This window comes from Anticarsia gemmatalis, chromosome 27 (genome assembly GCF_050436995.1).
Source record: "Anticarsia gemmatalis isolate Benzon Research Colony breed Stoneville strain chromosome 27, ilAntGemm2 primary, whole genome shotgun sequence".
Lineage (NCBI taxonomy): Eukaryota > Metazoa > Arthropoda > Insecta > Lepidoptera > Erebidae > Anticarsia > Anticarsia gemmatalis.
The window spans coordinates 2,553,102-2,569,328 of NC_134771.1; the positions used below are offsets into that span (position 1 = coordinate 2,553,102).

At 34.5% G+C, this 16,227-nt stretch overlaps 1 protein-coding gene across 1 annotated transcript; it reads left to right on the forward strand.

The window, feature by feature from the left end:
• Nucleotides 1–6,952: 6,952 nt before the first annotated feature.
• Nucleotides 6,953–14,969, forward strand: LOC142984482 (androgen-dependent TFPI-regulating protein-like). Its single transcript, XM_076132118.1, has 5 exons — nucleotides 6,953–7,084; nucleotides 12,086–12,257; nucleotides 13,067–13,213; nucleotides 13,810–14,030; nucleotides 14,624–14,969. The coding sequence occupies exons 2-5, from the start codon at nucleotides 12,090–12,092 to the stop codon at nucleotides 14,838–14,840; spliced, it is 753 nt and encodes a 250-aa protein (XP_075988233.1). The 5' UTR covers nucleotides 6,953–7,084; nucleotides 12,086–12,089; the 3' UTR covers nucleotides 14,841–14,969.
• The last annotated feature ends 1,258 nt before the right edge of the window (nucleotides 14,970–16,227 follow it).

A 16,227-nucleotide genomic window follows, 5' to 3' on the forward strand; every position in this document is an offset into this window, starting at 1 on the left:
ATACTTTCTCGTAACCCGATCTATTACGAAAAAACTGCAAAATGGATTTTTTTGGATTTTGGAATACGGATAGCTTGTAATTTGGCTCAACACATAAGATATTTTCTAGGGTCTTTAGGCGTTTCGCACCGCAAGTGATTCGCCCCGCGGTGCGAATCGCCCAAGTCTCATTTCTGATTGGGTCGTTTCATACCGCGGTGCGAATCGCCCAATAACTTCTTACAATGAGTCGATTCGGACCACAAGTTTTTTATTGAGTTGGTGAATCCATGTATTATGGTACAACCGAACACAAAATATTACTCAACATAACAACATAAAATGTTAGAGTTAGTTCCTGCGATTTTGAAAATTAAACTAGTTAATTAAATAAGAAAATTGGAATGTATATCTGTGATTATCAAAAGTTAGTTCAAAGTAGCCATATTACTAAAACTTGTGTTTTTATTGTGTTGATTTATCTTTTTGTAGTATTTAAAATCATCATTATCTAATAAAATCGACTATACCATGTTTAAATTGTGTTTACACTTATACTATAGGATTTTTTCTCAACAACCACTTTTCTTCTCACTTGTATGAATTGTCGATTGGAATTTTATGAGTCCAAATCAGAGCTACTTAAGGGATATTGATTCATTTTGTCATCGGTCCAAATCGACCTATTCAAAAATATACCTTAGGCCATTCGCCCCGCTCCAACCACTGCGGTGCGAAAGGACCCATTCAGAAACAGTACTTGGGCGATTCGCACCGCGGGGCGAATAGGGTGTGGTGCGAAATGACCAAAGACCCATTTTCTATTGGTGTCTATCGAGGCAACACACCAATGACTTTTAGTTAATTATGTTTGTTTTAGAAATAATTATCACTTAAATTGTTCTAAGTCCCCAACCCGCACTTAGCCAGCATGGTGGACTCAAGGGCTAACCCTTGCCCCTCGTTTGGAAGGAGACTGGCCCTGCAATGGGACAGTAATGGGTTGAAAAAAAGGAAAAACTTAGAAAAAGAGAAAAAATTGAGACAGTTTTTAGACGTAACCCGTTATTCCAACCTAAGTCTGAGATGAATGTTTGTTTATTTGAAATTTTATTCCCTATAGCTGACCCGCGCAACTTCGCTTGCGTCACATACGATAAAATGGGTAAACATTTTCCCCGTTTTTGTAACAATTTTTATTGCTACTCTGCTCATATTGGTCTTAGCGTGATGATATATAGCCTATAGCCTTCCTCGATAAATAGACTATCTAATACTGAAATAATTTTTCAAACCGGACCCCTAGTTCCTGAGATTAGCGCGTTCAAACAAACAAACTCTTCAGCTTTATAATATTAGTATAGATATAATATTAGTATAGATTTCACCTGTATATTGATTGACTTTTGAAAACCAGAGGGGCACAGTTAGTGCACATAAAACACGTGTAAATTTTACACTTTGTTATATGTTAATAAAATCCAGCCAAGTGCGAGTCAGACTCACGCACGAAGGGTTCCCTACCAAAAAAGAACGAAAAAAACACGGTTATTGTATGGGGACCCCCTTAATATATATTTTTTAATTTTTAGTAATTGTTGTTCACAAATGATGTATTTCCGTTATCATAGCGTAAAATTCCAGCTTTCTAGCTATCACGGTTTATGAGATACAGCCTGGAGACACACAGACAGATAGCGGAGACAGACAGGCTTAGTAATAGGGTCCCGTTTTACCTTTTGGGTACGGAACCCTAAAAATGATCTGCGTCAAAGTAATTTAAAATAATTGAGAAACTAAATATAGGTAGAATTGTTTATTAATAACATAGTTGATCCCATAGTACGTAACTTTGTTATAAAATAGTATTCTCGAAAACGATGTAGGTACATAGCCTTTGTTCCATTTGCGGTAATCATCAACCCAGACTTTCCTCCAACTACGTTAGATTCGGCTATCTATCTATCCATCGTATGGTTAGTGGTCAACCTCGTGTCAAAGTTGCTCAAGCCATCCAAAATACCTTTGACATGGCTTAACGACTGTTATCTTAATCGACAACAACCGGACCGAATTTTTACGTGCGGTCACATGACGACGTGATGAAAATATCTCTTGGTAGTTTTTCCTGACATGAAGACGTCTCTTGGTAGTTTTTCCTCTCAGGTAGACGTCTCGTGGCAGTTTTTCCTCTCATGAAGAGATCTTTAAGTAGTTTTTCCTCTCAGGAAGATGTCTCTTGGTAGTTTTTCCTCTCAGGAAGATGTCTCTTGATAGTCTTTCCTCTCATGAAGATGTCTCTTGGTAGTTTTTCTTCACATGAAGACGTCTCTTGGTAGCTTTTCATCGTCTCTTGGTAGTTTTTCCTCTCATGAAGAGATCTCTTGATAGTTTTTTCCTCACATGAAGACGTCTCGTGGCAGTTTTTACTCACATGAAGACGTCTCTTGGTGGTTTTTCCACACTTGAAGACGTGATGAAGACGTCTCTTGGTAGCTTTTCATCGTCTCTTGGTAGTTTTTCCTCTCATGAAGAGATCTCTTGATAGTTTTTCCTCACATGAAGACGTCTCGTGGCAGTTTTTCCTCACATGAAGACGTCTCTTGGTGGTTTTTCCTCACATGAAGACTTGATGAAGACGTCTCTTGGTAGTTTTTTCTTTTATGAAGATGTCTCTTGGTAGTTTTTCCTCTCATTAAAATTATTCTAAAAAGGTATATTTTAATTAATATGTAAGCAAGGATTGTGGCGAATGACGTCATTTGGTGTCTGCCAACCGCTACAAAAAAGTGTGATAGTATATTATGTAATTTTTTTATTAATAGAATGATAATTCGAGGTGAAACCGGTTCTTACGTTTTTAACGTTGTATATTATTATTTATTACCACCTTACATTTTCAGTATTAACTACGCATATAAGATATAGGCACAATATTTTTTAAATAATATATATAAAGTATAGGAACAACAAATATATTGCTGACTCTTATAGACTTTATCCATACTAATAATAAAAATGCGAAAGTAACTCTGTCTGTCTGTTACTCAATCACGCCTAAATTGCTGAACCAATTTGCATGAAATTTGGTATGGAGATATTTTGGTACCCGAGAAAGGACAAAGGCTACTTTTTACCCCGGGAAAATGACGCATTCCCTTGGAAAAATGTAGGTGGCGGACGAAGTCGCGGGTAAAAGCTAGTATTATATAAAATTTTCATGTCACAATGTTAGTTACCGTACTCCTCCGAAACGGCTTGACCGACTCTCATGAAACTTTGTGAGCATATTGAGTAGGTTTGAGAATCGGCCAACACCAATTTTACATACCCTTAAGTGACAATATTTTTGTTTTTTTATTATAAATGGCAAAACAACGTTTGCCGGTCAGCTAGTCATATATAAATCTTTTTACCTATAGAAGCATGACCTTAGAATTTTTTTGCGTATCTACCATGAGCATAAATTAAATAATACTCGTAAACACAGACTAATTAATTATAATATCAGACACATAGTAAAAAACTAGATATGTTCGTACCTATTTTTATGGTTTTAGCATGTCTTTTTCCATTTTAATAAATAATCTCGGAGCGATCTTCGGTTTCTGAGTACATTCAGCGGTAGTTTATCTATTCAATTGCATTTTTTATATGAATTTAATCGATATTGAGTAGATAAACTACCGCTAAATGTTCCTCAGAAACCGGGGGAGAATGAGTTCACTCACACTTGAACGGTTTTTTACTCAAACATTAACAGAAGACTATAACTTTTGACTGCCTCCGTGGCGCAGTGGTTTAGGTCACCACGCTGCACCCATTGCGCCGGGAGGTCGTGGGTTCGATTCCCACACGGGACAATTATTTGTGCGATCCACAAATAATTGCTTCGGGTCTGGTTGTGCTTTGTGTCCGTTGCTTTTATGTTTGTAAAAGTCCCCGCGACACAAGAGAAAAAAAAAAAAAACTCTGCAGGCAAAATTTCATACTCATGTAGGCTGTATTTGAAAACCTTGGAATGCAATTAAGAACAAAACCATGTTGCCATTCAGCGAATTAAGAAATCTATAATATTTATAGTAGTTTTCCTCCATTGCCCTGTATCTTTCTTCTCTGTATAACATATTATTATATGCAAAACGCCTTACCAGTTAGTAATAGCAATCTGTTGCATTTACAAAGAATCACTGTGGTCTGCTGGATGCTATAAATATTGGTACATATTATTACATCAAATGTGTACATAATAATATTATTATAATATTAGGTCGAGGAAAAAGTCTTTTCGCATTATAGTATGTATGAACTTGTAACAAAAACTTTTTTTCTACACAAAAAAGCTTGATATTTGGGTACCTCACGAGCTCACCGAAAGGAACCTAATGAACTGTGTACTCATTTGTGATTCTTGAAGCCAAAGAGATTTTATTACAAGTTCATACATACTATAATGCGAAAAGACTTTTTCCCCGACCTAATATTATACATAATAATTTAATAATGAAATATTGTACAGGCGTAGATAATTCTTAAAGAAAAGAAAGGCTCTGAAAGATCGGCTTATAGCTTGTAAACCACATCGATACCGGAAATTTCAATTGTCGTAAAGGACAAAACACGAGTTTTCAGTAGAGGCAAAAAACGAAAAAAAAAAGTTTTTGTGTAATATCTTTGTCAAACAAAATAGTATAATTATGATGTCAAAAGACACTCTGATTAATTTTTCATGTTCTATCCTTATAATTTAACTAAATAAATCAAACTTAGTTATTTACGAAAATGAGAGTCCTTTACAGCCCACAAAAATCGAACTGAAGTACTTTACAGCCACGAAAAATTGGATATGATAAAGTCAGATGTGTCGTAAAGGAGTAATCTTGATCATCAATGGGTAGTGCAAGTAATAAAATTAAAGACCAAGGGGGTAAAAGGAATAAAAAACCTGAAGATCTAACTAATTAACAACTACAATAGGTAGTAAATGTATATTAAATAAAAAGATTTTCGATTGGTTTGTATTTATTAATCAAAATATTTAGTACAAAAGTGACAAAAAATGTTATTCTATAGTAGGGCCGCTGAGTTATTACCGATTTGACACATGACAAATTGACAATACTAGTGAAGTGACTGAACAGGTAACCCTAATATCATTTTGGAACAGTTTGTTTTTAAATATTCTAGTATAGAGTTTAATTAAATAAAATCAAAACCAATAATAGTTAAAGACACAAGTTCTTCATTAGGTGGAGTATCCTTGATGAAATAAAATAAATATCCATATTCCTTATTCCTATATTCCATCAATATTCCTTGAAATAAAAATCATACCTATTTCAATGAATTCGGACCGAATACTATTAAACACATCACTATGAAAACTAGACGCACGAATCCGCACGATGTAACTTTATACAAGCGCACCAAAGAACAAAAAATAAATGTTTTCATATTATTTACAAACTATTTTAAGTTTTGAAACAGTGTTTATTGGAAATATACTTAATTCTGATATTTTGACTTGAAGTTTTATATTAAAGAGGTATTCTAAATCATTCGGCAAATGTATCGCTCGTGCAAGGTTATATCGATAAATTTAAAGAATAATCTGTCAAATCGGTAAATACTCAGCGGCCCTATTATAACAGAAACAAAATTTAAACAAAATGTGATGCTTTTTATTTATTTAAATCGTAAACAATCATTGCTGCAATGCTGTAAAATAACTTAATTTTTAGAACAATCAGTATTTTGAGTAATCTATAGACTAGTCAATAATTTATTAATGACTCGATAAAATTAAAATTGTTCTAAAAACAGTTTTAAACTTTAAATAAAATATAATTACGAAAATGATTATTAACTTTTCTAACACCAGAGGCCTCTACGACCTCATAAATAATTAAAACATGACTTTACGCTCTGTATTGAAAATTAGTCTTACGATACATCCCAAATAGTTAAAAAAAAAGAGCTAGAGCTGTTGAAAATCCAGGTCGTAAGGGACTTTTTTTTAAAGATAGGATTATGTTAAATATACCAATCGATAGAGCTCGCAACGCTGATTCCGAATATATATATAACTCATTTTCGTCAAAATGTCCTTTACGACAATTGAAATTTCCGGTATCGACATTTTGAGGAGTATGGGCAGAGTTGCAATAAATTTTCATACATTTACAGTCATTTTATTCATAAAAATTTAAACCTACTCTCATAATTTATGAACAAAAAATTAATTCGGCGCTAAAGACCTCATCAATACGACTTAAATATAAATTTCATTTACGAAATTACTACTTATTTATATTTACAATATAATACAGTATTTAATCGATCATGAATCATAAAAATTATCAGTTACACATAGGGCTGCCATTCGTTTAAAATTCCTGGGATTTGTCCTAGTTTGAAGCCGTCCGGGGGCAGGGGCTTTTCAAAAATGTATCCCGAATGGTAATGTTGAGATGGGTTTTTCTTTTAATGGCTAAGCGACAAATGTTTGAAATCTCATACACCTATAACGCATTTAAGAAGGCATGAAAATAATACGTATTTTTTTGCAAAATAAACTTTCTCAGAGGTTTCCTGGTAAAACCATCAATGGCCTTTTTCCATCTATGTTGGAGTCGATTTCCAGTCTCACCGAATGCAATATTTTACATGGAGCGACTGCCTATCTGACATCCACAACCCAGTTACCTGGATTATAACACGATACCCTCGGTAACACTTATTGTCAGACTTTCAAGCTTCAAACTACTGGTAACGACTGTCACAGACCTCAGAAAATGACAGCCGGTAAACAGAATTTATTTCAAGTGCCTGCTCGGGTAGCTCGATAATTTGAATGGTTACCAATCCACAGAACAATCCCGGCAAGCGTAGCTTAAATACTATATTACGCCCAAAGGTGGGGGTTTTTTCCCGTGGATATCCGGCGTCGTCAATTATATTAATGGTAGCCCTAGTCACCATTCACACAATCTCATTGAACCTACACGCCGAATGACACACATTTCATATCGCTATAACGGTGATTCTCGCCGTACTGTGCGGACGCGTATAACTATTTTATAAACAACTTTACAATAAAAATAAGGTAAAAAATAACTTAAATATATATTATTAAATTAGTTTATTTAATAAAGTACTTATTTATATATGTTTTTATGTTAAATGTGTGTCGAAAATTATAGAAAAAAGTGATTTTAAAAGGCAATTTGTGTGTTGGGTATATCAAAGTGAAGTTTTGCTGTGTTATGTGTGTATGTTAGATAAAATAAAGACGGAAGTATTATTTTATAAAGGTATTATTATGTACTTAAGTTAAGGAAAACATAGGGATTTGGTTCATTGAAGTAGTTTTAATAAAATTATAGCTAAACTTATTCCTAACCTACAAATCTAATTGTATGTTTATGTCTATATCTTCGTATTTACTGAGCCAATTTTGATAAAAATTATATCTATTTGTAGGTTATAAAATTATCTTTTATGCTGTATAACTTTCATTAATATGAGTTTAGTGGTTTTTGTATAATTATGAAAAAACAAACGAGTTAACTTCTAAAAGTATTCACTTTCTAAACCCAATTAAGGTGTATAATAGAAAGTCTTTTTAGACGCATTTCTTTTCTACATTAAACAATGAGATTAAGGAATTAATGGAAAAACGCTATACTATAATATTATAAATGTGTTTGTATGATTCAAGTTTTACGCGTGTACAACGGAACAGATTTAGATAAAATTTTGCATAGTGATAGATAATAAACCGGTTTAGGACATACGCTATATTATTCAACTTAAACAATGCAACCAAAAGCACAGGCTTATAGTATAGACAACAGTGTAATAATATTTTGTATGTAATAGTTTAACTCCGCATTCAATACCAATTTTTATCCCCTATTGTAGTTCCTCACATGGTTAATTTAAGAGAAAAGGCTAGCCAATTTTAGTCCCCAGATCTTTAACTATCTCCACGTCACATGTTATCAAAATCGCTTCAGTAATTTAGTCAGAATAACGTTACAAACATACATACATGCATCCGTCCACACAAAATATAGCACCCATTTATAGTTTTAGTAGAATAGTACAATGTTTACGTTTAACTGCTATGGTGACGCATCAAATATGACCAGACATTGAACTTTATAAACCTATAGTTTTCTAGTGTGTTTTATTGATCCATGACGTCACTATGCATAGGATAGTGTCACAGAGTCCACTTATAGTCCATTGAACAAAACATCTAGGGTCGCGTTTTTTAAGAGAATTACGTCCTCTGAAAAATCACGCAAGTACTAACTATAACGGTTCATGAGATACAGCCTGGTGACAGACAGACAGACAGGAAGTGTCAGTTATATGGTCCCATTTTTACCTTCTGAATACAGTAGCTCGATTCTCTACTACTATCGACTGCCGACAATCAAGCTATCTAGAAATTTTACACAAAAATCTATTTAGCGCCTCTCGTCTCCGTAAGAACTATTTTCGCAGTACATTTTATAATCAAACTCTAGATACTCGACAGTACAGACTGTAGACTATGCTACAGAATCCTAAAAATTACAATTGTTTGACTCAACTGACAGCTGTCAAATAATTGATTGACCTCTAAGTGACAGTATTCTTCTGTCAATTTCTTTATGACGCATGTTAAGATTTTGTAAAGCATTGTCACTATGCTACTCGTTTGCTTGTCTGGTTGTTAGTTTGAATGGCTTTTTACATACATATGTACATACATAAAATCACGCGTTCTTCCCATAGGGGTAGGCAGAGACCAGAGAACGCCACTTGGTACGATCCTTACAAACTTCCTTTGCTTCATTCACATCCATACATCTTGTCCCACAGGACCGCCGATTACAAGTGTTATGCACCTGACTTTTATGATTATTTACATTACTTACATACTCTTACCCATTTATTCATAAACACACTATAAACCTATTTTAGCTAAAAAGCTACTATAATATGTTTTCTCTTTTTCATTTCGCTAAGGAGTGAAAGAAACAAAACACTTTATAAGCGATTCATAACTTCATATATTTTTATGAATGAGAGGGTTAGTATGTGAGATTAAATATAATATTATTTGCTAATAATGTTGTACAAAGATGTAATAAGATAATTCTAATTATATACTATTTTAAATAAAATAATACTCATAATATTGTATTCTTAATAATTTATGAGTTGGAACTAATGCGTAGGTTTATTGTGGGAAAAAAACGTGAAAATACGTATTTTCGTTGGTATTGTGTCAATTAAATATCATGTCCTTGAAAAAATAAAATTATAAAGTTTAAATATAAAGTTATACATACATACATTTATAATATCACGTCTGTTATACCCAAAGGTGTAGACAGGGGTGTATTTACTCGCGTTTCGTCATTAACAATTTCAATCTCGTGTAATAATGAGCGAGCCTATTGCCATATACCGGACACGTTACCAAAGTAAAGTAAAGTAAAGTAAAGTAAATCTTTATTGTATTGACTGAGTATAGGTACAGGTGTTATAATACATAATACGTTCTTGTATCAATCAGCCTGTTTAAGGCATACAATATTTTATCTTAAAACTAATTCTTAAATCTAGGTAGGTACATAAGTAAGAGGTAGAGTAATATAATATAGTTTATAAATAGATTAGTTATTTCTAAGGTCTAAAAATTCTTGGATGGTGTAAAAGCATTTTTCAATTAGCCAATTCTTTAACTTTTTTTGAAAAAATTGAAATGGTAGCTCTCTCAGGGTCTGGGGAATTTTATTGTAAACTTTGACACACATAAATATACAATTTTTATGGTAAAGACTAGTATTACATTTTGGTACTATTATTTTTGTTGGATCTCTTTGGCTAAATAGATGCCTTTCGGATTTTTTTTCAAAAAGTTGAGGGTGTTTCCTTACAAACATTCCAATTTCGAGTATATAAAGAGAGCAAAGTGTTAAAATTTTTGTTTTTTTAAATAGAGGTTTGCAAGAATCGAGAGGTTCGGCGTTACAAATTGCTCTAATACATTTTTTTTGACCTAAAAACACTTCATTGATTGAAGTAGAATTACCCCATAACAACAGACCATATCGTAAAACTGAGCCAACATAACCATGATATGCTGTTATTGCAGCACTTTCTGAAGCGGTAACGCGTAAATGTCTAAGAGCATATATAAATTTATTTATTTTTGTGCATACATTATTAATATGGGCTTTCCAATTGCAATAATTGTCTACAGTAATACCTAAGAATTTAATATGATTGGTTGGTTCTATGCTCACGCTATCAAGTTGTACTGTTATATTTTTAGTAATTGTTTTGTAGTTTGAAAATTGTATGTATTTAGTCTTCGATGAATTTACATTAAGGTTATTGTAGGTAAGCCATTTTAGTATATCACTTAATGTTTGGTTAATTTCTAACTCATGGTCTGAACTATCGCGGATAGTGTTGGGTATTGTTATGCAAATGTCGTCGGCGAACAAGATACACGGATGATGTGTGATGTTAGCCCAAAGCCCAAAGCCCAAGTCACTATTTACAAATATTCCAAAATAAAGACCAAAAGAAAAAAACAAGAATTTAAAAATTATAATACATCGACCCGGGAATCGAATCCGAGACCAATATCAGCAGTCGAATACACTATCTACTGTGCCATAGAGGTAGTCAATATTCTTAAAATTAAATCAATTAAGATATTCTAGCGTTTTAAATTTTGACGGATTCATATCTGCCGGTATAACTTTCTCAACTCGTTAAAGTGAAATTTGCACATATTTTGTAGAAAGTGTCTGACAGTGGCCGTAGTTCGAGTCCGTGCAGTAATTGTTACTTTATAACGAGTAAGATCATCGTGTGTAATAAGAGTAGCATCATAAGAGTAAATTGTAAAATTAAACTGCTATTTACTGACATTCAGATTTAAAATATAGTCAATAATAAAATTATCACTGTTAAGATTTCTTACATACTGAATTATGTGATTCTTAAAATGTATTGAAAATAATGTTATTGCAGCTTGCAATACAAATGCTGGCGTTTCCACCTCAAAATTGTAGTACATAGTACAGCGTAAATGATCTTAGCCACGGTCAAAACATAGATGGGTGGCCGCTAAATGGTTTATTTTTCAACTATCATTTTGGTAAGCGCAACTGACAGCAAAGCCTCGTCCCAAAATGACTAAATGGCCACCCATCTATGTATTATCCGCATCAAATATAGCCTTGCTGACCGAACACTTAACTATAAAGACTTATATCGTAAAACAACTAGTTTTTATTACATAATAGGTACAAATAGTATCGTGTCAGTTACCGGTCATAAAAATGCAAGAAGCAATTATAATAATTACACAGGTATTATCTTTGCTGCTCAGCGGTCTGTAACAAAAACTACTGATTGAATAGGTGACTGAAGGTTAAATTATAAAAACGGTTAAAAGAATGCTGATCTTTGGTCTATTTCGTTCCAAAGTCTAAAATTGACAAAATGTTAGAAAAAGTACGCATTGCAGTTCGTTTCAGACTGTTTTTTTTTTGTCCGGGATAGAATCTATAAACCTGCCATATTTGATTTTAAATTAATTAGTAGTTTACAAGCTGATAAAGATGGTGGACGGTGTGTGTGAAAGAGTATTTCAACAAGAAAGGAGTAAGGAGTGAGTTAAGCTCTAAAAGTTGGTTAATAAGATGGACGGAAGAGGAAAACATGTTATGCCGTCTCTTACAGTCGGAAATACAAGGGAAATCAAAGACATATAATACTATATGAATATACCTATTGACGCAAAGTACAACCAGACTTAATGCGCTTAGTCGGTAGCCCAATGATTAATACTTGACGAATTTTATTAACCTCATTTATATTTTCAACCTTTCCTAAGTAATTAACGGTCCTTAAGATAGACTAGTAATCCCTCCTCCTCCCCATCAGTAATATTTCCACATTAGTAATCGACCCTCGATGTAAAACAATAATCCTATCCAATAAAATTTGAGGACGACCCCTAAAGCAGGAAAATAATTTTCAACAACAAAATAAATATTTTCTAATTTAATTTTCTTTCTTTTTCCAGCACGATGTCCTGGCTAGCATGTCTCCGTATCCTTGCATATGCAGGGGTCATAACCATGCATATATCCAACCTATTCTACATGCGATGGTTCGCTGAGCAGAACCAGAATAAAAGTGAACATGCTCTAAGGTTCAAGAGTCTGGAGTACCGGTTCTTCACTACATGGACTTTTGTAAGTTTAATCAAAGTAATCATTAAAAATAATAAAACTACTGTCAAACTAATTCATAACTTGTGTCAAATAAGTAACAATCTAGTTTCAAATTAGTGTAAAATTAGTGTCAAATAAGTTGCAAACTAGTTTCAAACCAGTGTCAAATTAGTGTCAAACTAATGTCAAACTAATGTCAAACTACTGTCAAACTAATTTCAGCTGTTGTCTAAGCCGCTTGTATTTGACTTGGCTTAACGATAGTTACACGAACTATCAACAACCAGGCTTCTAAGCACGGAGACCGAGCGACTCATATATTTAGCTATTATAATAATATGTAAATTAGGTATTGCAAGAAGTAACTGTACAAGGAATTCTTAGGCATACAAGATTTCCTCATAATGTTTTCCTTGACTGTAAAAACTAGTCATAATTATTTCTATTACACATAAGTCATTGGAGTTCAAAGCTTCAAATAAGTGTGACACAGCTGAAATCTAAGATTTCACTGCTATGACATCAAAATAATCATGTTTGTTAGTTCGTCGTATGTAGTGGTCAACCTAGGTGTCAAAGTTTTTCAATCCGCTTGAAAGGCCTTTGACATGGCTGAACAACTGATCTTAAGTGACAACAACCGGGGCCAACTATTTACGAGCCCTCCAACGGAGATGCTCAGTTCAAATACCACTATGCGGTCACCCATCTATAGAAAGACCGCGCCAACGGTTGCTTATCGCACTGATAGCTTACGAGTCCGTGAGCACAAATGGCTACGAGTGACATAAAACAAGATATATAATCATGGTCTCTCTTTTCTTTTCCAGATGCTACAAATAGCGTATTCAGTCTTCGGTTTAGTCTGCGACCTGTTATTGGTGAAGAACTCAAGAAAGAAGGGGTACAAGCTGCCACAGGCGATAGGAGACTTCAGAGAGATCGTCTTCGCTGGTTTAGTGTGGCCTTGCACATTGGTACGAATTTATTTACATTTTAAGAACTCCAAAAGAAGCATTTAGGTTCTCATTCGTTCTTTAGATCTGGGTGCAGTTCCAAGCAACTTGTATTGCAAACCCTTTCCTAAACATCTCGCCCGATCAATCACGATCTTTGGCCAATGCTCGACAATTATGGTTTGCTCAACACCGCTTTATTACTATCGAGGAACTTTTATGAAATTGACCAGAGGGAGAGAGCGTTTTCTAAAGGAACTAAGTTTTATAAATATTTTTTTCTTGTTTAGCTAAATCCAGAATTAACAAGACTGAAACGATATAATATCTCAAAGAATAGGCATCTTGGCGCCTTTGCCCCGTAGAAATTAGGCTATTTATTTATTTATTGAAGACTTTACATAAAAAACAATGTATAAAAGCAGACTAAATTTCTAAGACGTTTTCTACCACCATTACCTTTGACGATACTAGAGGAGTTATTGAAATTTTCATAAAATTAAAGAGTTAATTATCATTCAAGCTTACAGAAATTCCCAAAGATATTGAAGATGATCCTAAAAATACATCCGATTTTCCACCTCTACTTACTAAACATCCTATTTCTCATCTTCCAGGTGGTATTCACAGTATTCTGGGGTCTCTACATCATCGACCGAGCTCTCATCTTCCCCGAGTTCCTGGACGAGGTCATTCCCCCTATCTCTAACCACGTGATACACACGTTTATCCTGCCTGTTATATTGTTCGAGCTGCTGTTCCGGCCGAGGGTCGAACCTGCGAACCATGCGAGGAATATAGCTCAGTTGACGCTGCATTTGTGTGTTTATTTGAGCGTGTAAGTAGTTTTTTACCATTTTTGTACTATGAGATGAAGATACAGTATAGTTAATTCAAAAGACATGACTAAGAATTGCTGCTGTGTTTGAATAAATACAAAGAACGGATCAAAAATACAATTAGACCCGAATAACATTTCGTTTAACATAATATTATATTTGTTTCGTCCGGGAATCCTCTCTTCTTGACCCAAAATGGTAGCGATGGAACGATCACCAAATCTCTGAGTCACGGAGTCTGCCGTCGTTAATAAGCATTCGCTCATTACGGAACTGGTTCAAACCCCTAGGCAACACACCAATTATAATTCCAAAGTTGTGTGTATGATAGAACTTATGTCTCTACTTTAACTGTGAAAGAAAATATTGTAAGGGCAGCATGGCTTTTTTAAGCAGTTCTTAAAGGTACAAAAGTCAAATCCGGATTTTTCCAGCTGATGGTTTCAAGGCTTTACACTACTTTCGTTCTAAAGGGAGTCCTAAGCCCAGCATTCCGACAGAAATAAATTATGACCTATGATGATATTATTTATAAATGCTACATCTTTGATGATTTGATTGTAATGGCTTATTTTTTTTTTATTTATTCCAGGTTGATGTTCACCTTCAAAGAGCAAGGCATCTGGCTGTATCCCATCTTCAGGAAACTCTACGGCACAGTATACTTCCCTCTCGCTCTAGCAGGTATCGGCGTCCTTTTCTTCATCTTCTACTACGTCCAGTGGCCCCTGACTAACATGATCCATGGAAAGAAGGAAAAACAAGCGAAGAAGAACCAAAAAGTGGATAAAAAGAAGAAAACTAAATGATTTTAGAAGAAAATTGTTTTAGAAAATTTTTGAAATGTATTTTGTTGAACAAGTTGTAACTTGTTGTTGTACAAGTTAACTGTTGTTGAGAGTTTTAATAATAAATTATTTTGTATTTTTATTTTTGTATTCTGTGGAGTTTTATTTTTGTTTGTCGTTTGAAAAATATACCATTTATTTTTTTACAATACAAACGTACGTAGTGTTACACTCTACCCTTGACACCGCAGTGCTAAGTTGTCGGACTAACTATAGTCGTTGATCATTCATAAATATTGTGGTAGATAACCTTTTAAAACTACGTCGGTTATCTAAGACGCTTATCACAAAGACTTAAGGTTAATGAACTCCTGGGCCCGAAACTGTGTTAAACGGACGCCCGCCACCCGTAAACGACAATAAAAAATAACAGCCGGGACCCACAATTTAATGTGCCTTCCGAAACACGGAGGAACTCGTTATGTATAATATGGTTATTCACGGATCAACCTCGGCAAGCGTAGCTTAACTTAGGAGTTCAATCCGCGCGGCTGTTGTGTATTTAGCTACGAGCTCCTCATTTATGTATATGTATTTATGTATGTGTTCCATGCCTCGGAGAGCACGTAAAGCCGTCGGTCCTGCGCCTGAACTCTCCCTGGTCGTGTCGGTTTAGCCGTCCCACTAGACTGAGAGTAAAGGAATATAGAATGTACCTGTGCATTGTGCTCACACTTGGCTACTTCCTCTCGTCTGTGGATGTCAAAATTATACATACCCCCTTGTCTGTGGAGCCGATTTACTGGGTTCGATCCGACAATCCGATCCGTCCGATCCGACCGACAATTACGATATTTAAATGACGTGTACCGGCCGAAATCTTGTTCCAGTAACAAAATTTTGGTAGTTTATGAAGCTTTCGTAAGATTAAAAAGGGAAGTAATTATAATATAAACTCCTAAATATAAGAAAAAAGAAACTACCCCTTACAGCAGGGGTGTAATTTTCGCGACCGGCTCCCGATCGCTCCACAGATGCGGCATTTGCAACACCGACCGGGAGCCGGTCGCTCCATAGACGAGGGGATAAACCAAGTCCTGCACAGTTGGCTGGTTTCAATGAATCATGAAGATATTATATTATACCTATGTATGTATGAAAATGACTTTGTAAATTTAGTGCAGTCACCAGTCAGTCAGTAATTAGTATAGTTATACATTTATATGCATTCAACCGCTTCATAATACAGTACTGTGTAGTAACTTCCTGTTTAAACATTTATCTTGACCCTCGCAGGTCATATTATCATAATATTATGAAAGAAATACTTTATCTGTGTAGTTATCAAAATAGATAAATAGTGTTATTGGGAGTATCGAGTGATCCCGGATTCGATTTTCGTTTTAAG

Excerpts from the sequence above, each read along its gene's own strand:
- LOC142984482 (XM_076132118.1), top strand. The coding sequence starts at position 12,090 with ATGTCCTGGCTAGCATGTCTCCGTATCCTTGCATATGCAGGGGTCATA. Across the intron at positions 12,258-13,066 it reads TCTTCACTACATGGACTTTT|ATGCTACAAATAGCGTATTC; the intron begins GTAAGTTTAATC and ends TTTCTTTTCCAG. Across the intron at positions 14,031-14,623 it reads TTGTGTGTTTATTTGAGCGT|GTTGATGTTCACCTTCAAAG; the intron begins GTAAGTAGTTTT and ends TATTTATTCCAG.